The sequence below is a fragment of the Macaca thibetana genome, chromosome 16 (genome assembly GCF_024542745.1).
Source record: "Macaca thibetana thibetana isolate TM-01 chromosome 16, ASM2454274v1, whole genome shotgun sequence".
In the NCBI taxonomy this organism is placed as follows: Eukaryota; Metazoa; Chordata; class Mammalia; order Primates; family Cercopithecidae; genus Macaca; species Macaca thibetana.
The window spans coordinates 3,077,812-3,104,889 of record NC_065593.1 but is presented as its reverse complement, the minus strand read 5'-3'; the positions used below and the strand labels follow the sequence as shown (position 1 = coordinate 3,104,889).

General features: G+C 58.2%; 2 protein-coding genes across 7 annotated transcripts; one reads left to right on the top strand and one right to left on the bottom strand.

The window, feature by feature from the left end:
- Window positions 1-11: 11 nt before the first annotated feature.
- On the bottom strand, window positions 12-14,298 carry FLII (FLII actin remodeling protein). Of its 4 annotated transcripts, none has more exons than XM_050763355.1 (30): window positions 14,016-14,298; window positions 12,294-12,404; window positions 11,908-11,979; window positions 10,575-10,655; window positions 10,160-10,245; window positions 9,911-10,072; window positions 9,469-9,572; window positions 8,936-9,111; window positions 8,693-8,850; window positions 7,874-7,958; window positions 7,406-7,553; window positions 7,088-7,224; window positions 6,673-6,885; window positions 6,223-6,402; window positions 4,502-4,584; window positions 4,303-4,377; window positions 3,968-4,051; window positions 3,718-3,889; window positions 3,106-3,210; window positions 2,834-3,025; window positions 2,332-2,520; window positions 2,095-2,234; window positions 1,779-2,010; window positions 1,493-1,647; window positions 1,347-1,407; window positions 1,113-1,241; window positions 915-1,021; window positions 726-831; window positions 529-594; window positions 12-447 (listed from the first exon to the last, which is right to left on the bottom strand). In XM_050763355.1, the coding sequence occupies exons 1-30, from the start codon at window positions 14,076-14,078 to the stop codon at window positions 313-315; spliced, it is 3,807 nt and encodes a 1,268-aa protein (XP_050619312.1). In that variant the 5' UTR covers window positions 14,079-14,298; the 3' UTR covers window positions 12-312. The 4 variants fall into 4 exon arrangements, with proteins under 4 accessions (XP_050619312.1, XP_050619313.1, XP_050619310.1 ...); XM_050763356.1 differs by having other exon boundaries at window positions 7,088-7,221; XM_050763353.1 differs by having other exon boundaries at window positions 12-594.
- A 1,311-nt stretch (window positions 14,299-15,609) lies between these two features.
- On the top strand, window positions 15,610-20,876 carry MIEF2 (mitochondrial elongation factor 2). 3 transcript variants are annotated; one of them, XM_050763967.1, is made up of 5 exons: window positions 15,629-15,809; window positions 16,644-16,795; window positions 17,797-17,950; window positions 18,167-18,329; window positions 18,799-20,876. In XM_050763967.1, exons 2-5 carry the CDS (start codon window positions 16,782-16,784, stop codon window positions 19,851-19,853), a joined length of 1,386 nt encoding a protein of 461 aa, XP_050619924.1. In that variant the 5' UTR covers window positions 15,629-15,809; window positions 16,644-16,781; the 3' UTR covers window positions 19,854-20,876. The 3 variants fall into 3 exon arrangements, with proteins under 3 accessions (XP_050619926.1, XP_050619924.1, XP_050619925.1); XM_050763968.1 differs by having other exon boundaries at window positions 16,620-16,795; XM_050763969.1 differs by lacking the exon at window positions 16,644-16,795 and having other exon boundaries at window positions 15,610-15,809.
- The last annotated feature ends 6,202 nt before the right edge of the window (window positions 20,877-27,078 follow it).

The window sequence follows — 27,078 nt, the reverse complement described above, 5'->3', positions numbered from 1 at the left end:
AAAAATACTGATTTTTAATATTGAAAATAAAAGCATTTAATATCTCTTAAAGGGCAGCCACATCTGCTTTATCCCTGGCAGAAAAGTGAGGGGGTTTCACACGTGCTCACACTGTGGAGGGAGTCGGATTTCCCAGACCCCTAAGGGCACCTGTCAGGGTCATCCCCATTGGTGCTGCTTGAGGCTACTGGGGACTGTGACACTGGACGTGGCTGGAGCAGGCGTTGTCACCTCAGTATATTCTTTGCTAGCAGACAGTGGATGAGGGCCCCTTCCTCTTCCTTACCAAGCCTGGGGCTGTGCCAGCCTGTCTTAGGCCAGGGTCTTGCGGAAGGCACTCCAGGCATGGAAGCAGCGGGTAAAGGCGTGCTGCTCGTTGCCCTTGCGGACCAGGCGCAGCCGGCGCGGCCGCTCATGTTCCTTGGACCGAATGTGCTGGATATACACCTGGCAAGGGGACAGCGAGCCTTGGGTGATGACCCCACCCTGCCCACAGGCCCACCTCGGCCCTCCCTCCACCCACCTTACCTGGCAGGCCTTCAGGCTCAGCTTGATCTCCACCTGGCTAGTCTGGGTCCCCACCCACATGTAGACCTGTGGGGGCAGCAGAGGAGATACGGTCGCACGGGCGCCTGGGAACACCCCCTTACTCCTGGCCCCAAATTTCCCATTTATAAGTCTATGGGCGCCGCCTCAGATGGGCGGGGCCAGTGGCAACATCGCACCTCTTGGCCGTTGTCTAGCAACATGATGTCATCATCTGCCAGGTCATCTTGACAAAAATCGGAGCATTTCTCAGTCACTGCGAAGTAGCCCTTCTCGTTGGAGCACCTGGGAATCAAGGGTCAAGGTGAGGCCAGAGGTCATAAGCAGCAGTGCCAGGACCGAGGGGAGGGTCGGGGCCCTGGCCTCACCGGAAGAGCCGTGTGTGCTTCATGTACTCGGCATCGTCGTCATAGGGCTTCTGTGCCCCAATGCCCACCCAGAAGAAGTTCTCAGGCTCCTCGCCTTCGTTGATAACCTGCAGGAAAGGCCAGTCCAGCCCAGGGCCCCTGCCTGCCCTGGCTCCCCTGTGTGTGCCCGCCCGCCTGCCCGCCCGCCCGCCTCCTGACCTGCTTGCTGTAGGAGGTGTCAAACATGGTGTTCAGGATGTCTTCTGCCAACTTGGCTTCGTCAGGGTCTGATGCCCGGCCCACCCAGGCATACACGATGCCCTGGTTGTCGTCACTCTCAAAGGGAACCTGGGGAGTGTGCAGGGGTGGGGGTGGGGGTGTTTGCAGCTGACTCAGCGCCCAAACACCCCACCCCTTGGTCCACGGAGCCCTGGCTCACACCCACAACCCCACCTTGAGGATGAAGCAGAACTCGGAGTTGAGAAGACTGGAGTCAGTGTTGATCTGGATGCACCTGTGGAAGGGATGGGGCATCAGCAAGGAGTCAGGCCTGGTTCCCTGACCCCTGCTCGCCACTGTGTCCTCCCCCAGCCAGGCACCGGGTGCAGAGGGCGCTGCCGTTGGTGCGGATCTGGTAGAGGCTGGGCTGCTGGGCGCCCTGGGCCGCCTTCCTCTTGCCCCGGTGGATGATGAACTTCCTCTTGAAATGGGACAGAAACTTGGGGTTCTCCTGCTGCTGCGTCATGCGTACCACCTGGGGATGTGGAAGTGTTAGGGGCAGCTCCCTGGACCCCCACCTTCCCCTCAGGAGCCTAACCTTCTCTGGGTCTGGGCCCCACCACATCCCTCCGCCTGGCCCCGGGCTCGCGGGGCTGCCAGGCACACCTCCAGCTTCCCAGGGAAGAGGCTCTCGAACTTCTTCTGCAGGCTGAAGGTGAAGGTGAGCCAGCCCATGTTGGAGGCTTCGCGGCCCTGCCAGAAGTACACAATGCACTGGAAGTCCTCCTCTGGCTGCTTCTCCTCTGCCTCAGCTGTTGCCTCCTCGCCTTCTTTGCCCTCGGCCTTCTCCTCGTCTTCCTTTTTTTCCTCCTCCTCGTACTCCACGGGCACCCAGTACCTGCCGGGTTGGAGGGTTGTGAGCAGGGGCTCGAGCCCTCAGCACCAGGGGAGGGACCTATGGAAGGGAGTGCTGAGGTGGCACCTGCAGAGGAAGACGTAGCAGTCCTGCGTATAGAAGTGGCCAAACTCCTCTTCCGGCAGCCGTGCAAACTTCTTGCCCTCCAGCACGAAACCCTCCATGCCGTCTAGGTCTTCGTTCCACTCCTCCATCAGCTGCTCCGCCTGCAGGCGGCAGGGACCCGCCCCGCGGCAGGTCTGAGTGCGCTGTGCGCATAGGCCCCGCCCTCGGCCCGCCCCCCGGCCCCGGCCCCGCCCCCACCTCCGCCAGCGACATGGGCGGCTGCCGCGGCAGGAAGAGCGCAGTGAGGTCAGCCTTCATCTGGTCTTTCTTCTCGGCGTCGCGTTTCACCTTCCCAGAGAGACCCGGGCTCTGCAGCACGGCCTCCGCGTTGCGCGTGTAGTCCACCGTCAACACGTCGTCCCAATTCTTGAACTTGGCCTTGAACACCTGCCAGGGAGGCCATCAACTAACCATGAGGGGTGCGGCATGGTTAAGCTTAGGGTTGGAGGAAGTAGCCTGAGGCTTGAGGCGGGACCCAAGGGAGATCTAGGGCGGGGCTTGGGAGGCGGGGCCTCGGACACGGAGGTAGGAATACGAGTGGCAGCTTGCAGAGGGGGCGGGGTCTGGGCAGAGTCAGCAAAGAGGAGGTGGGTTTGGGCCCAGCTCTGTAGGGAGACAGTGGAACCACAGGAGTCAGGGCATGTCAGGGTGTAAGGGTGTAAAGGATGCTGGGGAGGGGCCTCCGAAGCAACAAGCACACCTGCGCCTCGGTGCCCTCCAGGCTGCGGCTGACCGTGGCATGGCGTGGCCGGTGCAGCATCCCGCACAGCTCCTGACCCAGCTTGAGGGCAGCAGCGCGCACCAGGCGCGGGGACTTGCGGCCGAGCCAGATGAACACGTCAGACCAACAGTCCAGAATGTACACGCAGCGTGTGTCCAGCAGACTCTGCAGCTGCAGACCGGGAGCCTGGAGGTCAAAGCCCAGCCAACAGGGAGGGATCCGGCCCCGCGCCCTCCTCCTGCATCTCTTACCAGCCGCATTCTTGGCATCAGCTCCACCTTGGGACGCTGCTTATGTTCCACGGAGAGCTTGTAGTTGATCTGCGGCAGCTCCAGGTAGCCCAAGCCCAGGCCCACCTAGCAGGAAGGATGAGCATGGCAGGGAAGGGGTCTGGAGACAGGAACCTCACCCACACAGCCCTCTGCTCTGGAACCAGCCCTGCCCTGCAGCGTGGCTCACTGACTGCTCCCGTTTCCCCCTCCCTGTCAAGTCTTTTTAGGCCTATCCTTTCAGAAGGGCTTTTAAATGCCTGCCCTCTCCAGGCCCTTCATGTCATTTCTAATTCTCTAACTTGTCCCTTTCCTGTTCACAAGAATCTGGATAATTGAGCCAAGGTTCCCAACCCTGGCACTAGGCGCTTCTGTCTCCCCTCCCGCCCCACCATCTTGGAAAGACTCAGTCAGGCTACTTCTCGAAAGCAGCCTCCCGACCTTTGCTCATACTGTTCCTTGTCCAGAAGGTGGCACCCTCTCCCCACCAAAGTCGAGATGGAGCCCACAGCCAACTACATTGGTGTGTAGCCTATTCCCCCAGTCAGCGGGTCAACTTGGGAGGCCACGGTGGGCCTCAGCAGCAGGGCTCACCTTGTACAGCTTGGGCTGGGGCGGCCAGAAGTCATCAGGCACGTGCTTCTTGATCTCGGAGGGCTCCCCACCCAGTGCCTCCCAGAACTCTGGGAGCTCCTGGCCCTGCACCAGCAGTGTGATCTCGGCCTTCCCTTTCCGCTCATTCTTGTTAATTTTCTCTGCAAAGAGCCTGAGAGCAGGATGCAAAGTCATCAGCGAGGCTCGCAACCCTTTCCTTCGCGCAAAAGACCCCACGGTATCCTCGTACCTGGCCTTGGTGGTGCTGCTCAGTGTGGCCTGGGCCCCCCGCCACACGTAGATGTCTAGCCCTCGGTCCAGAAGGAAAACAAACCTGGACAGGAAGGGGCAGGAAGGAGCTGTGATGGGGCATGGGGCAATGGTCACCCCATGCTCCTGACCCCACCAAAAAAATCCCTCACTATGGGGTTTCTAGGTAAGCCTCAGGGATCCCCCGCTAAGCTCGTGGGCAGGAGTTAAAGGGGTTGCTAGAGAGCTTCCTCTTCTAAGAGGCCCACACCTGCCCCCACTGGTGGGGAGGAGGCTGAGGGTGAAGCACCTCCACCTCACATTGTTGGGGCTCACCTTGGGTCCAGAGAGGCTCCCTTGAGGGGCACAGGTTCCAACTTGATGTTCTTTTTCCCATACACACGATACATCCTGGGCGCAGGACAAGAGTGGCTCGGTGTAGGCACCAAGGGCCTAACTTAGGCCCAACACCCTCCCCTCCACCCCTTGCCAGCAGACTCCAGGTCCACGCCCCCCACTGCCCCCATGCCCTCACCTGGTGACGTAGTGCGTGTCTTCCACAGTGTAGAAGCCACTGGCTGTTCCACCCTCAATGTAGGAGATGTCGTTGTCAAACACCTGTGTGTGTGAGGGTGTGGTTCTTCATCACTGAGCTGCTCCCTCCCCCACCAACCACTGCCTCTCGGGTGGGGTAGAGAGTTGCCTACAGGTGAATTGAGCCACAAATCTATGATGCCTGTAATCCCAGCACTTCAGGAGGCCGAGGTGGGTGGATCACCTGAGGTTGGGAGTTCGAGACCAGCCTGATCAATGTGGAGAAACCCCATCTCTACTAAAAATACATAAATTAGCCAGGCATGGTGGCGCATGCCTATCATCCCAGCTACTCGGAAGGCTGAGGCAGGAGAACCACTTGAACCTGGGAGGTGGAGGCTGCAGTGAGCCGAGATCGGGCCTGGGCAACAAGAGCAAAACTCTGTCTTAAAAAATAAAAAAAAACCAAACAGATCTGGCTGGGCACAGTGGCTCATGCCTGTAATCTTAGCAGTTTGGGAGGCCAAGGCGGGTGGATCACCTAAGGTCAGGAGTTCAAGACCAGCACTACTAAAAAAATACAAAAATTGGCCAGGCGCGGTGGCTGAAGCCTGTAATCCCTGCACTTTGGGAGGCCGAGACGGGTGGATCACGAGGTCAGGAGATCGAGACCATCCTGGCTAACACGGTGAAACCCCGTCTCTACTAAAAAATACAAAAAATTAGCCAGGCGAGATGGCGGGTGCCTGTAGTCCCCGCTACTCAGGAGGCTGAGGCAGAAGAATGGTGTAAACCCGGGAGGCGGAGCTTGCAGTGAGCTGAGATCCGGCCACTGCACTCCAGCCTGGGTGATAAGAGTGAGACTCCATCTCAAAAAAAAAAAAATTAGCTAGGCGTGGTGACACATGCTTGTAATCCCAGCTACTTGGGAGGCTGAGGCAAGAGAATCGCTTGAACCCTGGGGGCGGAGGTTGCACTGAGCCAAGATTGTGCCACCGCACTCCAGCCTGGGCAACAGAGCGAGAGTCCGTCTAAGAAAAAAACGTACACGGGTGGGCACGGTGGCTCAAGCCTGTAATCCCAGCACTTTGGGAGGCTGAGGTGGGCGGATCACGAGGTCAGGAGATCGAGACCATCCTGGCTAACACGGTGGAACCCCGTCTCTACTAAAAATACAAAAAACTAGCCGGGCGTGGTGGCGGGCGCCTGTAGTCCCAGCTACTCAGGAGGCTGAGGCAGGAGAATGGCGTGAACCCGGGGGGCGGAGCTTGCAGTGAGCTGACATTCCAGCCACTGCACTCCAGCCTGGGCGACAGAGCGAGACTCCGTCTCAAAAAAAAAACCAAAAAAACAAAACAAAACAAAAACAGATTTTGGCCTTGCCTCCTCACTGCTCTCGACAACACCCCTTCCAACCTACTCTCAGCTCCCGTGTCAGCCCATTGGTCTAGCTCCCGTGCCCAGCCTTGTACCCTTACCTTTGCCCGGCTGAATTCTGCCCCATGTTCCAGAACTCTCCTTTACTGACCCAGGCTTTGGCTACCTTAGCCCTCACCCTGCCGTCTACCTTAGGTCCCGCACAGTATCGTTGATCCAGCCCCCTTTAATCCCAGCTCCCTACCTGCCCACCTGTTCTGCCTACCTTCCTTGGGCCCACTGCCCCTGCACCAGAGTTCTCTGGGTCCCCCACTCTGCCCACCCCCAATTTTAATGGGCTGGCACCTGCAGGAACTCCTCGCTCTCATCGCCCATCTCCTCCCGGACGGTGCGGCACTCGGCACCCAGGTAGTTGCGCAAGTTGACAGCGTGGATGGCAGAGCAAGCTTTCTTGTCGAGTGTGGCCTCCCCGCCAATCCAGTAGTAGATCTCCCAGTTGAGGGAGCCGCTGTCATCCAGAAAGGTCTGGAAGCCAAGGCACCGTCCACATCAGCCTTCGTCCTGGCTTTCCGGCCACCCCAGAGAGGCCACTCTGAATAGCACAGGCTTCCCAGCCCCAGGAGCTTTGTGCTGCCCGTTTGTGCCCCTGGGCAGTACAAAGGTGCCTGGACCACCTCTAGCAGCTTGCCCACCTCCCACCTGGCCTCCCTGAACAAAACTCTAGAGTTGGGGACTAAGCCATCTTAGAGGAAGGCACCGGGCCACATGGCCCCTAACAGCATGCCAGGCCCTCACCTTGAGCACGATGTAGCAGTCAGCCTCGTAGAACTTGCCGTGGAAGGCTTCCTCCACTAGCACAGGCACGAAGTTCTCGATCTGCCAGATGGTCAGGCCGGGCAGCTGGCCCACGTCCTCCGTGAAGAACTCGGAGTAGTCAAGGCGTGGCTTCTCCAGGCCCTGGTCCCAGCGCCGCACCTTCCCGCCGGGGGCCCGGGCATCTGCGCTCTCCTGGGGGCAGAGTCACAGAGCATGGCTTGACTCTGTGAAGCCACTCAGGCTAGTCTTGACTTGCTACCCACACCTCAGGGACTTTGCACAGCTGTTCTCTCTGCCCAGCACCCCCCATCCCTCTTGGCCAGGGTCAAGGCCAGGGTCAGCCTTCAGTAGAAGTTAAGGCTCCCTGCCCTGTCCCAGCCCTGGCCTGGCTCACCTCCTGCTTTTTGTTCTTCTCCTGGGCAACATCTGACATGCCTTTCAGCACCTGCTTGGCCTGGTCATCCTGGGCTGAGTCCTTGCGCCTCCGCAGCCGCATCTTGCGAGCCATAGGGTCCTTGGGCCCACTCCCTGCTTAAGGGAGGGGCAAACAGCTGAGCCCTCACTGGGCCTGCTGCCCCCTTGGGCGTGCGACCCACCAAGGGCCAACTCTACCCACCAGGGTTCAGAAAGCTGTACGCCACCCCATTTACATGGTGTCATCTGAGGCCTGGAGAGGAGCCCCTGCTCCCAGGCCAGATCCTTCCCCACTCACCAGCTGCAGCCGCGGCCACGGTAGCAGGGGAGGCACCTGCCAGCCGCAGCTGGTTCTGCAGCGAGAAGTCGATGTTGTACCACTCAGCAGCACGGTCCGCGGGCTTGGGCGGCATGACCAGGTTGGGGTTCTCCCGCACATCTAGGACCTGCCCCGTGGGGTGAGCAGAGCTGGCAGTGAGCCTGGGTCCCACCTCCCAGACACACCAATCCAGTTTCTTGCTCTTGTCTGCAGCCGCCAGGGCTGAGAGGTCAGGGACCTGGGTTCTCCTCCCACCCACCTCTGGGGCTGGTTGGGGCTTAAATGAGACTGTGGAGTGTGCTCTGGATGCAGGGAGCTGGCCCACCTTCTCCCCACGGGCACCCTGGCACTGGCCACCCCCCTGAGGAGGCCTCTGCTGGGTCCCCCTTGCTCCAGGGCACACCCCTTGCTCATTTCTCTTGAGCCCTCTAGGCCAGCATGCCTGACCTCGATCTCCGTCAGGAAATGGATGGCTTCCGGGAGGGTCACCAGGCGGTTCTTGTTCAGGACAAGTTTCCTCAGCTTTGGGCACCTGCGAAGACAGGGCCGGCCAGGGCCTCAGGGGGGGATGGACAAGGGGAAGTGGGCAGGAAACCCCTAGTCCCGGGCAGGGGAGGCAGGTAGGGTCAGAGGAACAGGCGGGGGTCTCTGTTCTCTGCCTGAAGGACTTCTCAGAGCCAAGAGACCATGTTATGGGCACTGTGACCTCCAGAAGGGGAGGGAAGCAACACTGCATTCCCACCTCATGTGGCCTTGTCCCTAACAGTGCCCTCCCAAGGGTGCTCTCAGGAGCTCAAGTTGGGAATGGCTGGCATGGGACTGTGGTCTTCATCCACAAAGGTGAATTAACTGGGCCGGGCGCGGTGGCTCACACCTGTAATCCCAGCACTTTGGGAAGCTGAGGCACGTGGATCATTTGAGGACAGGCGTTCAAGACCAGCCTGGCCAACATGGTGAGACCCCATCTCTACCAAAAATACAAAAATTAGCTGGGCGTGGTGGCACACGCCTGTAATCCCAGCTACTCAGGAGGCTGAGGCAGGAGATTCGCTTGAACCCGGGGCTCGGAGGCTGCTGTGAGCCGAGATTGCACCACTACATTCCAGCCTGGGCAACAGAGAGAGACTCTGCCTCAAAAAAAAAAAAAAAAAAATTAACCCATCTTCATTTTGTCTGCCTTGCACCGACCACAGGGTGGGCTCTGACTACGATCCTGGGGTTCTCTGTGCTGGGAGTGCCCCTGCTAGCCCCAGCCCTGCCCAGCACCTGCAGAGACTTTCAGGGATCAGCTCCAGGTTGTTGCTGGCAGCCATGAACTCCTCCAGGTGGGCGAGCTTGCCGATGCCCGAGGGCAGCCCGTCAAAGTCCAGCTTGTTGGAGTTCAGGTACAGCTTCTTCAGCTTGCTCAGCTTGCAAATGGCTGACTGGAGGGGCAATGGGCAGGGGTGGGAGGTCAGGGCCAGGCTCACCGCCTCCCTCCCACCCCCCTACCGAGGGGATCAGACGCACGGGCAGTGAGGTGAGCTGATTTCGGGACAGGTTCAGAGTTTCCACGTGCACCCACTGGTCTATGCACAGGGACAGCTCTGTGATCTGGTTGCTGCTGAGGTTGAGGCGGCGCAGGCTGGGGAGGGTGTACAGGCACTCAGGCACCCGCGTCAGGTCGTTGCAGGACAGGTCCACATCTGGGGTGCAGGGTGGGGTGCATCAGCTGGGGCCCATGCAGCAGGTGCCAGGGCAACCAGCCCCAGTGTGAACCCCAACTCTGCCACCTCTGAGCTGCGTGGCCTTAGGCAAATGACGACTGCCGTGCGCCCAAGTTTCTCCATTTGGACAAACTCCCTCACACGGGGCTTTGGGAGGGGTGTCTGGGCATAAGGTCAGTGTTAAGACATCATCATAATCGAAGTCACTGTAACATAACTGTAGCTTTTTCCCTCTGGGCACTGGTCTGAGGAGCAGGGTCAACCCCCTTCACCCATAAGGAAGCAAGAGGGCCCAAAGTGGGCCACAGCTCAGAAGGGCTCCTGGGGCTGCCTGACCTGCGAGGTTGCTCAGACCCTCGAGGCTGGTGGGGAGGTTACTCTGGGTGCGCTGGGTGCTCCGCAGGTGCAGGGTCTGCAGGGCGGTCATCGCTGGGAGCTGCCTGCCAGGGTGATGTGAGTGGTCAGGGCCAGGGCCCACCTAGGAGGTGTCAAGGGTGGGGCCTGGCAGGGCAGGACCAAGAGCACAGGGCCCTGAGGGTAGGTGTGAAGTCTCATCTGGCCGAAGGGACAAGCCCAAGGGTGGTTGCAGGGCGTGTAAGCGGGAAGACAGGACTGAGAGGTGGACATGATACTTAGGAGGTTGGAGACTGAGGGGTGCTGCCTGCATGGAGGGATGGCTGGGCCCAGTGGAGAAGGGCTGGGGCTCTGGGAAGTTAAGGGGCCAGGCCAGACTCCTCAGGGTGGCTTCTGCAGGAGTGCGGCCCGAGGGGGCGCCCACCGGAGCTGTGCATGCAGCAGAGGGTTCCCATTGAGCACCAGCGTCTGCAGGTGCACCAGGCGGCGCATCTGCGGGGGCAGGCTCTCCAGGCGGTTCTCGCTGAGGTCCAGGTACAGCAGGTCAGTGAGGTTGATGAAGAGCTGGTTGGGGATGGTGTCGATACTACGGGTGGGGAGCAGGAGCCACCTGAGTCAGCACCGGCCACCCCCCCAAGGCCCACCTGCCCCCTACCCCCGGCTGGCCTGGCACCTGTTGTGGCTGAGGTTCAGCACCAGCATGTTCTTGGCGTTCTCCAGCTCCCGCGGGCACTCCGTCAGCTGGTTGTGGCTCAAGTCCTGGGTAGAAGGGGCAAGACCCAGGTCAGGGGAGTCTCCACCCTGCCAGGCTTCTGCCAAGCTTGGGGATCAGGCCAGGGCACTGAGTTGGGTGTGGGGGTAGATGAGGGGGTTTCAGGGCCAAAGAGAAACAGTCAGGGACTTGGGAGGAAGAGTGCCTGGGTTAGGGATCTGACTCCAAAAGTGACCTCAGGCAAGGTACTATCCACTCCAAGACTCAGTTTTCCCATCTGCAAAATGGGATGACAATGGCCCCAGGGACTTTTATAGTGAGTGGGGATTGAATGGTCCGGCTAGCATAGGGGCCAGATAAGTCGGTAGCCACTGACCAGGACTGAGAGGTCATCTAGCTTGAAGATGTCATCGGGGACTCCAGAATTCTTCAGACAGTTGGCTCGGGCCACGATGGCCTGGGAATAAACCATAAGAGTCTATGATTCTTGGCTTCTACTCCCAGAAAGGAAGAGAGTCTAGAGAGGGACACCTCCTCAGGAGGCTCACCAGAGGCCAGGCCTGAGGACTCTCTTACCTCTGGCCTTTGATCAAATAGCCCCCTCTCTTGGAGGGCTCTTACTAGCCTCCCAGTGAACTCCTAGTCACACCTCAAAGCCCAGCCCAAATGTGCCCCGGAGCCCAGCACAGGGCCCTCAGGGAATCTTTTCTGTTCAAATAATTTCTCTTCTTCTTAATGCCAGAAGGTAAGATAGGGGTAAGGTCTGAGTCAGGGTTTTCAGAACAGAGGGAGAGAACTCGAAATCAGCATCTGGACTGAGAGGAAGTCTGCTTTCTCTCCCTAACTTAAGGCTGACACCTCCTTACACCTTACAGAGATGCAGAAAGCTTGAGCGTGAGAGGGAACAGGGCCAGAGAATGGTGCTGTGACTGCAAGTGACAACGGGAGTCACTGGAGCTGCCCCGCCACTTCTCCAGTCCGAATGCCTGTGTGGCACCCTGCTGCTGCTTCCCGAGGTCACTGCTGCCCCTCCCAACCACTGCACTTGCAGATGAGATGCAGAAAGCAGAAGGGATTTGCACAAGGTCACATCGCCAGGAAGTGGCAAAGCCCAGCTTTGAACTCAGAGAGTCCAAGTGAGAAGCTGTGCCCGAAACATCTCCAGGGCTCTGACTTCAGATGAGAATGGCCCTTGTTGAGGCCTACAGGGTCTGGCCAAGGGCCTGATGCCCTGGGACGTTCAAGTCTTGGGTAGAAGGTACACGGTGCTCCTGGCCAAACCCTACTCAACCCCAGCTCTACCACTGCCTGGCTCTGTGACCTGGGGCAAGTAATCTGCCTTGGTGGCCAAGTTTCTCTTCCGCAACATTAGTGGAGGGTTAGAGCATATGAAAAAATCCTAATAGAATAATGGGAACATGGCTCAGCCTGTATTGGTTATTATTACCGTAGTTATTGTCCATAATGGCTGGTAAGATTTTGGATTTATCTTTTTCCCAAGAGAATTCTCTGATCCACATGGGTTACTTTACGCAGGGCACTGCTGTAACCTCTAACAAGGGGGCCCCTCTTGTGACACCTGAACCTCTGAGCCTGACACGGAGGCGGGCAGAGATGCTGGCCCAGCCTGGCGTCTGGCCCAGGCTTCATGTCCCTGGCCAGACCCTGGTCCCAACCCCAAGCCTGGTGGCCTCCCGGCCAGCACTCACGCGCAGTGACGGCAGGCTGGACAGTTCCCCGTGAAGTGTGGTCAGGTTGTTGTGGCTCACAGACAAGTGTTCCTGGGCCGGAATGGGGAGCACAGGCTCAGTACGGTGGATGGGGTGTCCAGAGTCCCCGCCTGCCTCCACAACTCTGCACCATCCAGGAAGGCCTCAGCCACGCTGGCCCAATTCCCCCTGCAGCCTCCCTCCCTCACGGACCCGGCCTCTTCTTGCATACCTCCCTGGACAGGGTGCCCATTCCCTTTCTTCCAGCTGTGCTCATAGCTGTCAGTGTTCTTCCTCTCTCTGGAGAAGTTGTTTGCCTTCTCCACAGGCTCTGCCCATCTGGCTTATCCACAGGGACCCTCCCCTGCCTGCCCAAAGCCCCTTACCAGCTTATGCAGGGCAGCCAGTTCCTCGGGCAGGTAGCAGAGGCCAGTGCGGTTCAGCTTCAGCCATCGCAGGCTGGTCATGGCCTTGACATTCTCAGGGAAGTAGCCGCCCTGGGGGAAGGATGTGAAGGTGAAGCACAGAGCCCCTGCTCACCACCTTCTATGGCTCCTCCAGCCCATGGGAGCCTTTGGGGAGCCACAGAACCAATTCTCACCAGCTGTGAGAACACAGACAAGTCATTTCATCATTGCACCTCAATTTCTTCACCCATAGAATGGGACTAATAAAAGCCCCCCTGTGACAAAAGTGTTGGCCTAAGATTTGTCTATCCTACTGGATTCTGGGCCCCAGGAGGGCCAGGACAAAACTGGCTTGTTTCAGGTGAGAGCCCAGCACCCGGCACTGTGGTTAGCTCTGCTCAAATTCCTTCACCCAGCATTCCACGCTCTGACTGGAGGCCTGGGGTGGGGGATTCCCCCCTCCAAGCCTTTGCAAAGGCCCCACCTGTACCCTCACCCTGCCATCAGCACACAGGCGATTCACACAGCCAGGGCCAAACTCTTGCTTGTGGAGACCGTGGCTCCCCACCCTGCAGGGCAGGGCCGCATCACTGCACTCCCCCAGTGTGTGAACGCCCACCTTGGCACCCAGCCCTTGTGGCACCAAGTCTGGGGCAGCACGTGCCTTCAGTGCCCGCGGCTGGTATTCCTCTCCCCCTAGGGCCACATTCCCAGCTGGTGACTCAGACTCTCCCAGTTCAGCAAAGAGGAACAGAGACCCCAGGTTAGGGTGGTGGGGATGGGGTCAGGGAAAAGTGGTGTGGACACTTGTACTTTGGGTCAAAGGTGTGTACACATGCAGGTAAACGCAGGAAAAACCTGCGTTTTCATCCTCGGCCCCAGACTGACAACCCAGGCAGACCCTGCCAGTCACCCACCCTGAAAGTGAGGCTGACCCTCCAGCCAGCTCTTCCCTCCTCTCTTTTTCTGCTTCCCCTATGGTACGGCGATGCCTGTCTCATTCCTGAGTCCTGGAACCACCTCCCGCCCCACCCACTGGCTACAGAGGGCTGGGCTCCGTCGTTTTCTCTCTCAGTACAGCAGCTGCTCAGACAACTGCCACCCAGCACCTGGCACACCCGCCTGACACACTCTCCACACCAACAAATCTCACTACACCCCTTGCATCCAAAGAGGCGACTTTTAAGCCCTTTCACCGGCTGAGAAAGCCCGGGCTCTGAGAGGGGAAGTGATCTGAGAGGCCCAGGATCACACAGGATGGCGGGTGGCGGTGGCGGGGAGAGGGCAGTGATGAGTCGGCTCCGCACCCGCCCCTGGGCGGCCAGGCCGCCATCCCTGAGTCAGGGCCTGGCTTGGGCGTGTGACCTCTCGGGGGCGGGGAGGCTCGCCCGACCCCCAGGCCACCATCCAGCCCAGACGGATAACACGGACACGGGGTGGGGGCTCCCGGCCGGGTCCCCGGCGGGACTCCGAGCCCAAGCGTCCGTCCTGGGCCTGCCCGGCCTCGGTCTCCCCGTACAGGCACCGGGCGGAGGCCTCGGAGGTCCATTCCTGGCCAGGGGAGAGCCCCACCCCCGCCCCGGCCGCAGTCCCGGGGACGCGCAGGGCCTGGAGCCGGGCGGGACAGGAAGCGGAGGCCAAGCGGGCCGGGCGGAAGAGAAGGCCTGCAGGGAGGCCCAGCACGCGCCCGGTCCAGCTCACCTTGAAGTCGTTGCCGCTGAGGTCCACGCCACGCACGAACGGCAGCACCCCGGTGGCCTCCATGGCGCCCCTCTCGCTGCCGGGCCGGGCAGGGCTAAGGAACGCCGGGGCGGGGGCGGTGCGGGGAGCCACGGGCTGGGCCAGCGCCGGCCCCGCCCCTTTAACCCGCCCGCGCCGGTCGCTTTCCGCCGGGAAGGGTAGGCTTTAGGCCTCTTAGGGCCTCAGTTTCCCCGTCTGTTCGAAGACTGCGGTGGCATCAAGGAGTGCTGGGCGTCTCCTGTGCAGAAGCTGGAGGCTTCCACCATCTCCAGGCTTAAGTCCCAGCGTCTCAGGGTAGGGGCCGTAACGGCCGCTGGGCCAGGCACCGTCCCCTGTACTGCTGCAGCACATGAAGCTGGCCCTGACCTGGGAGAGATTCTAAACCCCGGCCCCGGGTCGCAGGGGCCCAGGAAGTGCCTGTACTTGGCTGACCGGTGGTAGTGAGACACCTGGCTCCTCGGGTCCTAGCTCTCCAGCTTCTGGACTTAGTTTCCTCATGTGTTGTTTTTATTTTGTTGAGACAGGGTCTTCTTGCTCTGCCGCCCAGGCTGGAGTGCAGTGGTGTGATCATAGCTCACTGCAGCCTCGAACTCCTGGGCTCAGCCTCCCGATTAGCTGGGACTATAGGCGCAGACCACCACACCTGGCTAAATTTATTTTTGGTTTTTTGTAGACACGAAGGTCTTGCTGTGTTGCCCAGGCTGGTCTTGATGTCCTGGCCTCAAGTGATCCTCCGGTCTCAGCTTCTCAGAGTGCTGGGATGACAGGCGTGAGCCACCGCGCCCTACCCAGTTTCCTCATTTGTAAAATGCTTCCTAAGATTGTCACCATAAGTAAATGAACAAAGAATGCACGTGTAGCCTGCAGCATACAGCAGGCGCTCAGTGAGTGGCAGGTTATTATTCCGTTTTGTTTTGTGTGCCAGGTTTATTATTCCCACTTAGTGTCAGCACCCCTGTGCTCGTGCCCCCCTACAAAGGGAGGGTCCAGAAGAGAAGCATCTGTCTTGGTCCCTGCTGTTCAGAGGGGGCTCGCCCTGGCTGACACATAGCAGGACCCCGATAAATGAGCCACAGCTGTTATATGCCCAGCCATGCTTCGTAGGGGAGGAGGGGGTCTAGTGTCCCCATTTTACAGGAGAAAAACAGGCCCAGGTGGAGAATGGCCCACATAAGCTCGCACGGAGCAGGTGGCAGGGGTAGGCACTTTCGCCACACTGTGCCTCGCAGGCCCACAGTTAAGAACGAGGCCACCAAGACACTCTCTCGCAGAGGTGATCTAACAGGTTGGATGTGCCGGGCCTCTAGCCATGTGCAGCCTCTCTACCTGGCTCCTGGAAGGAACGGGGGCCCAGACAGCTTTTTCCACACCGGAGGCTCACATTACAACGCACAGACTTCCCGGAGGGCTGCCTGTCACATCACCTGGTCGCAGGCTCGGAATGCAGCCCTGCACCTTTAAATTCGGACTGCGTCAGGGAGTCCCGCCCCGAAGGGAGCGCGTCTGTCGGCTGGGGGGCAGGGCCTGCCCTTCATTGGCTGAACTGCGCAGTATTTTGGCACCTGTGCTCCGAACTCGAGCGCTCCGATTGGACTTAGGGCCTGCTTGTCTGCGTGCTGCGAAGTCCGCGGCCGCCCCCGGGGGCCCTCGACGTCGGGTTCCAGGGTCCTTCACGTTCCAGTCTCAGGCTGGTTCGAGCTCAGGGACCGTGATCCCGCGGCCTCCTCCGGTTGTTGTGCGGAAGCTGCGACGCAGGTACAGCTGGAGCGCGGCGGGGCGGCCCCCAGGGTCGCCGGGCTCAGGGCTTGGCGCGCGACTGAACGCTGATCGGAGGCGTGGCCCGCGGTCACGGCTGGGGAAGGCGGGGAGGGGACCTTTGGGGGACCAAGGGCCGCGTTCGAATCCCAGCCCAGCCCCCTTCCCCTCTCGGTCTCTTAGTTTCCCTGCGAACGGGGCGTCACCCGCCCACCTAGGGCTGCTGCTGCGGGCTGCACCGCCCGGGCCCACGGCAGGCGCGTTTGGCAGAGGAGGGAAGGCCAGACGGCCTCCAGGGCCTCGTTGGGCAAACTCGGGTTATTTTCAGCCACCCGTGCCCTCTCCCGCTTCCCGGAGCTGGAAGGCTGTGGGCTGAGGCCTGAGCGACCCCGCCAGTGGTGGGGCTGAGTCCCAATTTAGACAGGTTGGGAGTATTTAAAGCGCTTTACAGTTTGCAAAGTAGATTCCTGGTCTCTCTGGGGGTGGGTGGCAGTATTGATTCCCGAGTCACGGATGAGGAGACTGAAACCGGCCTTGGGGCCGTGGCGGGTCACCCGGTTGGCCTGGGATCTCCCCACAGACCGTCTTATTTTTAGTCTGGGGCGAATAGGCGGGTGTACGGGGCTGAGTCACACAGCGCTTCGGGCTTCAGCTACTCCAGGCATCTGGTCACCTGGCAACTGGGCCCCTGGCACGACACTCTGGCAGGGCAGGTGGAAGTCCTTGGTGCCCGGGCAGGCTGTGACCTCATGGTCATCTGCTCAGGCCTCCCTGGGAGAGTTCTGCCTAGTGTCTAACTGATGTCCGAAGGTCACAGCCCAGCTCATCTCCCAGGGCCTGAGGGCAGTGTCACCCTCGCAGAACGTGAGGAATGTGGACTGGGTCCTAGATCTTTGCCTCCACTTCCCAAGTGCTGGGCCCCACCCAGCCACACACTTCAAGCCTGCCCACATCTGCCTCTCACTGCTGCGTATGCCATCTTACAGGTGAGCAAACGGGCTGGGCCCAGGCCCTCACCTTCCTTTCTCTGTTGCTTGGCCTCCCTGCAGCTGAGAAGCATCACCCACCACTACCTACACATTGTCCCAAGACTGAGAGGCCCAGAGAGCCCTCTGTACAGAGGCACTGGGCAGCCCTTTCTGCCCTGCCAAAGGGGCTTCAACCCTGAGAAGCACATCTGCACTGGCCTGCCCGGGCAGCTCGGGCCGTGTCACTCTGCCTGTGCTCTGACTCGGTAGCTCTGCCTCTTGGGGCTACCCTGTCAAGATTTGGAGGGTAACTGGTTCCAGTGGTCCCCCAGACTGGCTGGGGCCCCAAATTGTTCGTCTTCTCTGGACTTTGGGCTCTTCTGAAGAGGTTATCATAGAGGGCTGCCGTGCCCTCTGGTTAGGGACTTTCAGATAAGGCTGCTGCTGAGGACCTGGCCACCTGGCACAGGGAGAATCCGTCAGACTCTGTGAGTGATTAGAGTCTGGAGGCCTTGCAGTCGTTGGTTGGAGACCTCACCACTCACTTGTGAGCTGGCAGCCTGTGGCTCTGTAACATAGGGATGGAGATGATGACACCCTGGTGATGTCAGAGGTCCTGGAGGGTGGGCTCCAGGGAGAGCGGCCCCTTCCTCTACCTGCACAAGCCTCAGGGCCTTTGCGAGCTTCTTTCCAGGGAGTGGGTTGTTTGCAGCTTTGGGGGAAGGGGCTTGGCAGCTCCCTCATCTCCTCGTGAGAGATGGGGGATTGGGGCCCCAAAACCCAAATTCATATCTCATCCCTGCCCTTTCTTAGGTACTTTACATGGTTTCCCAGGACCTTGGTGTCCTCCCCTGTGGATGGGTGGCCCCTTTCTCTTGAGAAATTCTCAGAAAACCCCCCTCATGGGCTGAGCTCTCTTACCCAGCATAAGGACAGCCAGAGCACCTGCCCACAGCAGCCCCTCTCTCAGCCTGGCCACCTGCACCTGAGCTGCCCCTTCACCCCTGGCTCTCTTACAGGCAGACCATGGCAGAGTTCTCCCAGAAACGGGGGAAGCGGCGTGGCGACGAGGGGCTGGGCAGCATGGTGGACTTCCTCCTGGCCAATGCCCGCCTGGTGCTGGGCGTGGGCGGGGCTGCTGTGCTGGGCATTGCCACCCTGGCCGTGAAGCGGGTAAGGCCAGGTGGGTGGGTCATGCCTGAGGCTCCTGCAGGAGGACAACAGGGTTGGGCTTTTCAGAGGGGCCCTGGGGAGGGGTGGGGACTGCCCAAGGCCTTGCAAGACTGCACCTGCACCTTCTCCACCCTGCACCCTGGTCTCCTTTGCCCCTGGGCTTTGCTATGGCTGCCCAGACTTCATATACACTGATCTCTGTGACTCTGCCTGTAGTTCATTGACAGGGCCACTAGCCCACGGGACGAGGATGACACCAAGGGAGACAGCTGGAAGGAACTGAGCCTGCTCAAGGCCACACCACACCTGCAGCCCCGGCCTCCACCTGCTGCCCTCAGCCAGCCAGTGTTGCCCTTGGCCCCCTCGCCCTCTGCCCCAGGTGAGTGGCACTCCTTCCCCTCTGTTGGTGTCACATTCGAGAGACGCAGCCCAGGCTTTGCCCTGACTGACTGTGCAGCCCTGTGCGAGTCCCTGCTTCTCTCTGGGTTGTGGGCTCCTCAGACATTTAATGGGGGTGGGGTTTCTTTGCCCTGCTCCTGGAGCAAAGTGGCAGCGTTGTGATGGTGGGGAGCTTTAGATGGGGAAACTGAGGCCCACAGGGGCGTGACTTACCTACCTACTCTGCATGAAGCTGTTTTAGCCATAGGGCCAGGGTGTTGGACTCTGGGACAATGAGAACTCGTCACCAAGCGCTCACTATATGTGAGGACCTGAACTGAGTGCCTTCTCAGGTGCTATTGCAGGTGAGGAAAGTGAGGCCCTGGGACGTCACACAGCTAGCTGTCGGTGGTGTTTTCTTAACTAATCACAGGCTGTTCCGACATGTTCCCCGCCCCTTCACTCTGCAGAGGGGCCTGCAGAAACTGGTCCTGAGGTGACACCACAGCTCAGCTCCCCAGCACCGCTGTGTCTGACACTGCAGGAGAGGCTGCTGGCCTTCGAGCGGGACCATGTGACCATCCCAGCAGCCCAGGTGGCTTTGGCCAAACAGCTGGCTGGCGACATTGCCCTGGAGCTGCAGGCCTACTTTCGGAGCAAGTTCCCGGAACTGCCCTTTGGGGCATTTGTGCCTGGGGGGCCGCTGTATGATGGGCTGCAGGCAGGGGCCGCGGACCATGTGCGTCTCCTGGTGCCACTGGTGCTGGAGCCGGGCCTATGGAGCCTGGTGCCGGGCGTGGACACTGTGGCGAGGGACCCTCGCTGCTGGGCCGTGCGCAGGACTCAGCTTGAGTTCTGCCCCCGCGGGAGCAGCCCCTGGGACCGCTTCCTGGTCGGGGGCTACCTCTCTTCCCGCATCCTGCTGGAGCTACTCCGAAAGGCGCTGGCTGCCTCTGTCAACTGGCCGGCCATTGGCAGCCTTCTTGGGTGCCTGATCTGGCCCAGCATGGCCTCAGAGGAGCTGCTGCTCGAGGTGCAGCACGAGCGCCTGGAGCTCACCGTGGCTGTGCTTGTGGCAGTCCCTGGGGCCGATGCTGACGACCACCTCCTCTTGGCCTGGCCCCTGGAGGGGCTGGCGGGGAACCTCTGGCTGCAGGACCTGTATCCAGTGGAGGCTGCAAGGCTGCGAGCCCTGGACGACCATGATGCTGGGACCCGCCGTCGGCTGCTGCTGCTGCTGTGTGCTGTCTGCCGTGGCTGCTCGGCCCTGGGGCAGCTGGGCCGGGGTCACCTGACCCAGGTGGTCCTACGTCTGGGGGAGGACAATGTGGACTGGACGGAGGAGGCCTTGGGTGAGCGCTTCCTGCAAGCCCTGGAACTGCTCATCGGCAGCCTGGAGCAGGCCAGCCTGCCCTGCCACTTCAACCCCAGTGTGAACCTCTTCAGCAGCTTGCGTGAGGAGGAGATTGACGACATTGGCTATGCGCTGTACAGTGGCCTACAGGAGCCCGAGGGGCTGCTCTAGGTGGGTGGGAACGGGTGGCTGGCGTGTTTTCTAATGCTGGGAAGCTGCGCCCACCTCCCTTCCGGGGATTTGAATAGTGGTTTTTCTCTAGCTTTTAGCCAGAACAAAAGAGGGTACATTACTTAAACCCAGGGCATCGGGATGTGCTTGGGCTATGGTGGCCGTAAACCCTGAGCCCAGAGAGCTTGGGTCACTGTCACCTGAGTACGGCTGGGCTGGCTCAGGCAGCTTAGAGTGCCAGCCATTTCTGCAAGCACCTTTTCAGCCCTTGGGGCCAACCCCAGGACCTTGGCTCTGTCCATCACCAGCAACCAATCCACCGACAGAATGTGGTTTCTGCCATCCTGGGCAGAAGCTAAAGGCCAACTTCACATTTCTGCTGAGAGAAGGCGACTTACCGCCTTCTCCGGCCCCAGCTCCAGGCGTTTTGAGGCCTCTGGTGCCTGGTGGTAGGTATGGTGTGTTTGTTCTGTCCCCCGGGCGCTGGAGTCACCTGGTGTCCCTGAATGACAGCTTTTTGGCTGTTAAAGGATGGCGTTTTCCTGCTGTCTTCTGTGCGTTTAGTTTTCTTGTTGTGTTCTCGAGCCCTGGAGCAGGAGCTCAGTGTGACTTGCTACCCACCTGATACCTCAGGGCAAGGCCCTTTTTCCCTCCAGCCAGGTGAGTGTTTTCTTCAAGCAGCTGAGGGCCCTGGGGGAGCTGAGGCTCTGTGCTGCGCCCCCAGCCCACAGCTGGGGCATATCACTGGAGCTCTTCCAGGCCCCACTGGAGAGCAGAGGGCCTGATCCCCCACCAGAGGGGTCCGGTGCGCAGAGCCGGCCTCCCAGTGTGCCAAAATGAACTGCTCTCAGCCGATGGCTGTATTCTGACTTTGAAGCCCGTTAGAGGTAGCAGGGGGGCTAGAGGAGGGAGATTCCACCTCCCTTCCCAAGTGATCCTCCTCCTGCCTCTGGTATCCTTCCTGCTGAAATGAAGCTCTGCTTCGAAGAGGTGAACAAGAATAAAAGAAAATTCTAACGTGTAACTCAGGCTGGATAAGGGGGTCTTGGCGCTTTCACACGTAGCTGTTGGGGGTTTTCTGTAAGTCCTGTGGCTTGTCCTGGCACTTAGGCAAGGGTGCTTGAGGTCAATTGGAGGTGGTAGAGTTTACTTTAAAAAGTAGCATCTTGGCCGGGCGCGCTGGCTCAAACCCATAATCCCAGCACATTGGGAGGCCGAGGCGGGTGGATCCTGGGGTCAAGAGATCAAGACCATCCTGGCCAACATGGTGAAACCCCATCTCTACTAAAAAGATAAAAATTAGCTGGGTGTGGTGGTGGGTGCCTGTAGTCCCAGCTACTTGGGAGGCCAAGGCAGGAGAATCGCTTAAATCCGGGAGGTGGAGGTTGCAATGAGCCGAGATCACACCACTGCACTCCAGACTGGTGACACAGCAAGACTCTGTCTCAATAAATAAATTAATTAATTAATTAAAAAGCATTTTGGCCAGGTGCCGTGGCTCACGCCTGTAATCCCAGCACTTTGGGAGGCTGAGGTAAGTGGATCACCTGAGGTTGGGAATTCAAGACCAGCCTGACTAACGTGGAGAAACTCCGTTTCTACTAAAAATTCAAAAAATATTAGCTGGGCGTGGTGGTGCATGCATGTAATCCCAGCTACTTGGGAGGCTGAGGCAGAAGAATTGCTTGAACCCGGGAGGCAGAGGTTGTGGTGAGCTAAGATTGCGCCATTGCACTCCAGCCTAGGCAACAAGAATGAAACTCTGTCTCAAAAATAAAAAATAAAAAAAAATCATCGCAGTCTGTTTGGGCTGTGATAACAAAATGCCATAGACTAGGTGGCTTATAAACATCAGAAATTTATGTCTGACCATTTTGGAGGCTAGAAGTCCAAGAATGAGTCACAAACAGATCCCATGTTTGGTGAGGGCCCACATACTGGTTCATAGGTGTCCCCATCTAGCTGTCCTCGTGGAGGAAGCGGGGAAATGCTCTCCTAGGGTCTCTAAAGGAAACTAAGCCCACCCATGGGGTGGGGGCCCACACTCATGATCGAATCACTTCCCAAAGGCTGCATCTGCTGTTAGCAGTGCCTTGGGGGTTAGGATCTCAACATACAAGTTTAAGGGGACACAAACTTTCTGTGACAAGTACGGTATGTGGAAGGAACAGATGAAAAGCTTTGTGTTGCTTTAGTACTGGGAACCAACCAGTTTGGGATGTTTCTTCCTGCAAGGCTGAACCGAGCCCCACACCATACTTTCTGTAATCAGTGGGCTGTTGATGGCCCTTCAGCCATGCCCATCAGTTTTTAGAAACTTGTGTTTGGCCGGGCGCGGTGGCTCAAGCCTGTAATCCCAGCACTTTGGGAGGCCGAGGCGGGCGGATCACAAGGTCAGGAGATCGAGACCACAGTGAAACCCCGTCTCTACTAAAAATACAAAAAATTAGCCGGGCGCGGTGGCGGGCGCCTGTAGTCCCAGCTACTCAGGAGGCTGAGGCAGGAGAATGGCGGGAACCCGGGAGGCGGAGCTTGCAGTGAGCCGAGATCGCGCCACTGCACTCCAGCCTGGGCAACAGCGTGAGACTCCGTCTCAAAAAAAAAAAAAAAAAAAAAAAAAAAAAGAAACTTGTGTTTTTTTTATTTATTTATTTATTTTTATTTATTTTTTTTGAGACGGAGTCTCGCTCTGTCGCCCAGGCTGGAGTGCAGTGGCCGGATCTCAGCTCACTGCAAGCTCCGCCTCCCGGGTTTACGCCATTCTCCTGCCTCAGCCTCCCGAGTAGCTGGGACTACAGGCGCCCGCCACCGCGCCCGGCTAGTTTTTTGTATTTTTAGTAGAGACGGGGTTTCACCATGTTAGCCAGGATGGTCTCGATCTCCTGACCTTGTGATCCGCCCGTCTCGGCCTCCCAAAGTGCTGGGATTACAGGCTTGAGCCACCGCGCCCGGCTATTTATTTTTTTTCTTTTGAGACGGAGTCTCTGTCGCCGAGGCTGGGGTGCAATGGCGCGATCTTGGCTCACTGCAATCTCTGCCTCCCAGGGTTAAAGCAATTCTGCCTCAGCCTCCCGAGTAGCTGGGACTACAGGTGCGCACTACCACGCTCGGCTAATTTTTGTGTTTTTAGTAGAGATGGATTTTCACCATGTTGGCCAGGATGGTCTGAATCTCTTGACCTCATGATCTGCCTGCCTTGGCCTCCCAAAGTGCTGGGATTACAGGCATGGGCAACCGCACCCGGTCAGGAACCTGTGTTCTCTACCTCCCCTTGCACCTCTCTGTGGCTGCACAAGTGGGGAGGAAACTTGCCCCGCCTTGCGCAGGTGAGAGGCCAGGGCATCTTATCCCCCCCACCCCCAAGAGCCAAAGCCAGGGCTCACTTCCTATCACCAGATGACATATGTGGGCTGGGGAGGGCTCTGGTCTGCGTGCACGGCTGCTTCCAGCCTAGCCGTGCCACTTGTGCCCTGCTGGTCCTTCCCCCACTTACGTCCTGAGGGGACTCCCCTACCCCTTCCAGCTGTGACTGCAGGACCCAAGGGAAGCAGAACCGTGCCGAGCAAATGGAATAGTGGTGTAGGCCTCTGGGTGTTGGGTGCAGGGCAGGGGACGGGCACAAGGGCTCCTTGCAGAGGATATTATAAGGGTCCAAGGCAGGAGACACTTGACCAAGGTCCATTCCAATCACTTGGTGCCTTGATGCTGGAGAGCTTTGAGTAGTTTCCCTGGCGGTGGAGGGGCAGCAAGGGAGCAGTCTGGGGCAGAGCCTATGCCTCAGTCTTCTCATCTTTTAACTGGGGGGTCACGCAATGCCCAATCCCAGGTGCTTGTGACGATTAACTGGGATAGGCAGTGCTAACGTAATGCCTGGGAATGAGGACTGGTGGGCCTAGTTGTGCCTCACCCTCCAGCCACATCCAAGCCCCAGCACAGCAAGGTGCTCCCAGCTGCCAGGCCAGCCCCTGGTCAGAGTGCAGCTGTCCGGGAAGCAAGCTCAGTCTAGAGTCCCTCTTCTTAGATGGCCAGACCCCAACACAAGCCTGATGTAGGCCAATCTGTAGAGGCTACTTGCTTCAGGTAGCTCTAAATTTGCCATCTCAAACCATGGCTTAAAAAAAAAAAAAAAAAAAATCCAGGATAAGTTAAAAGCATTCATGGTTCATGTTCATGGTTCCATCACCTAGCCAAGGTTAACGTCTGGGTCTTCCGTTTCTAGCCAGAGAAATGGAAACAAATCAGTTTTGCTAAGAACTTTGCATGACCTCAGGCCCTGGGCTGCTGGGTCTTGGGCTGTCCTGATGGGCTGTGAAATCCCACCCACTCCCTTCCCCACAAGGCAAGGACAGCCCCCGCCTTGCCTGCCTGGGAGCAGGGTATGGGCTTGCCCAGGCCTCAGTGTCTTAACACTCAGAACCTTTGGCTGTGGTGACTCAAATTCCTTGTTTTACTTTCACCAAGTGACCCAGAGCCAGGAGCCTTGATGACTGTGGTAAGGCAGTGACTACCCCTGCTCAGAATGCAAGGATCGCTAGCGAAGATTGTAGAAGAAAAAGGACTCCAAAAATGGAGAATCTAAATGTAGTCGTTTGAAAATGTCACCCATAGATCCTCTGCCCCTAACTCTGATAAATTTCAACAAATAGCATTTCCTTTTTCTAAATCCACTTGTATGCACTTCACACTTCTCTTCAGGAAAACTTAGCTGTGGGATTGTCCTCAAACGGGGACCATTTATTCCCATAGAGCTGACCTGTTCAGAGCTCGTTTCCCTATCTGCTGCTAATATTTTAAAAAGCAAACAAAAAAACAGCCAGGTATGGTGGCTTATGCTTGTAATCCCAGCGTTTTGGAGGTTGAAGTGGGAGGACTGCTTCAGGCCCGGGGTTCGAGACCAGCCCGGGCAACATAGTCAGACATCTCTACAAAAAATAATTAGCCAGGTGTGGTGTATACTTGTGGGCCCAGCTACTCAGGAGGCTGAGGTGGGAGGATGGCTTGAGTCCAGCAGGGCGAGGCTGCAGTGAGCCATGATTATCCCTGGGATTACAGGCTGGTCTCAAACTCCTGGCTTCAAGCAATTCTCCCAGCTCAGCCACCCTAAGTAGTGGGATTACAGGTGTCAGTCACTGTGCCCGGCCAATATTTGCATTTTAATGACATTTTGCTTTTGTAATCTCTCTCTCTCTATATATATTTTAAATCTTAATTCCCTAAGGTTGTAGTGGAGAAAACCCAGGTGGGTTCCAAAGACAAACACCAGTGACTCTGGTGACCTGCACTGGGTCATCTATGCACTGCTTGCTGAATTCCTGAGACAATGAGACCAATTCGTTCAGCGGGCTGGGGCCTCTGGCAGGCAGGGAGGCCACTGGGGCTCACTTGCTTGCATGGGTTTCAGAAGGAACCTTCCAGGTTCAGACTGCAGGCCAGACCCTGACTATATATTAGTGTTTTCCAAAGGGACAGAACCAATGGGCTGTATGTATATATAGAAAGGGAGTTAATTAGGGAGAAGTAGCTCACAGGATTACACAGTGAAGCTCCAGAATAGGCCGTCTACAAGCTGTGGAGAGAAGCCGGTAGCGTGACTCAGTCCAAGTCCAAAAGCCTCAAAACCAGGAAAGCCCACAGTGCAGCCTTCAGTCTGTGGCAGAAGGCTCCAGGAAGCTGCTGGTGCAAGTCCCAGAGTCCAAAGGCCAAAGAACCTGGAGTCTGATGTCCAACAGGAGAGAAGAGGAGGCAAACATCTGGCACAGGAAGAGGGAGAGGGCTGGAGAAGACTCAGCAAGCTGCTCACCCCCCTTCTTCCACCTGTTCTAGCTGTGCTGGCAGCCGATTGGATGGTACCCACCCACATTCACGGTGGGTCTTCCTCTCTCAGTCCACCGAGTTGTGTCGGTCTCCTCTGGCAACACTGTTACAGACACCCAGAAAAAAACCCAACCGTCTGAGCATCCCTTAATCCAATGTAGTTGACACCTAACATTAACCACTGCACCAGCACCACCTGTGTGTGAGCTGGTGGTCTAAGGTGGGGATGGGGTGCCCAGATCTGTCCCTGGTAGGGAGGGTCAACAGGTGAGTGGCAACACCCAGGTGAGCATATTGAGCTGGGGTCACCATCCAGCTGAATATGAACATCCCAGGTCCTCGGCTGGATTCTAGAAGAGGCTGGTAGTGAATTCATCCTGAAGGGCAGTGGGGTCTCTGCCATGTCTCAAAAGCCAGTGCCTCCAGGGGCAGGCCCCAGCGCTGTTGGGCACATTGAGCCTGGCTCTGGGGGGTGAGGGGCTGGGTGTTGGTGACAGGGCTTATTTTTAATTCTGGATGCTCTAAGTATCCAGTGTGGGATCAGGCAGACTCCTCAACCACTACCAGTTGTGTGGGGTGGTCTCTCGTTTCCTCTGCTGTTAAGTGCAAGCAGTCACTTGGGGAAGCATGTGCAGGACATCAGCCACGCTTCTTTTTTTTTTTTTTTTGAGATGGAGTCCTGCCGTCGCCCAGGCTGGAGTGCAGTGGCGCGATCTCGGCTCACTGCAAGCTCCGCCTCCCAGGTTCACGCCATTCTTATGCCTCAGCCTCCTGAGTAGCTGGGACTACAGGTGCCCCCACCATGCCCAGCAGCCAGTTTTTTGTATTTTTAGTAGAGACAGGGTTTCACCGTGTTAGCCAGGATGGTCTCAATCTCCTGACCTCGTAATCTGCCCACCTCGGCCTCCCAAAGTGCTGGAATTACAGGTGTGAACCACCACGCCCGGCACCCAAGGCTTCTTTGCCAAGATGGCAGGGAAGCCTCCAGTTATGCCATGGGCTCTCAGCTTTGGTGTGGAGAGCAGGGAGGGGCTTTTTACAAAACTCTGATGGGGTTAGGGGGTACATGGTATCGGGGACTAGGTTTCAAGGCCAGGCTAGCTGCTTGGTAGAGGAAAGCACTTAACCCAGTGGAGACATGGTTCCTGCAGAAAATGGACAGTAGATGCTGTCTTGCCGGCAGCTGGAGGCTGAAACCACTGTATGTGACATCCTGGCCAGTGCCTAGTCTCAGCTAGATCCAGCAAGGCTGGGGTGGGGGGTCATTTTCTTCTCCTTGGTTGTGCACTGCACAAGCTGCAGATGTGGCTCAACACAGGGACTAAAAACCCTTCCAGTAAATGTCGATGGGGTACGATGCGCTGCGTGCTGCTAACCTGAGTGGGCTGAGAGACTTGGAAATTCCAACAGG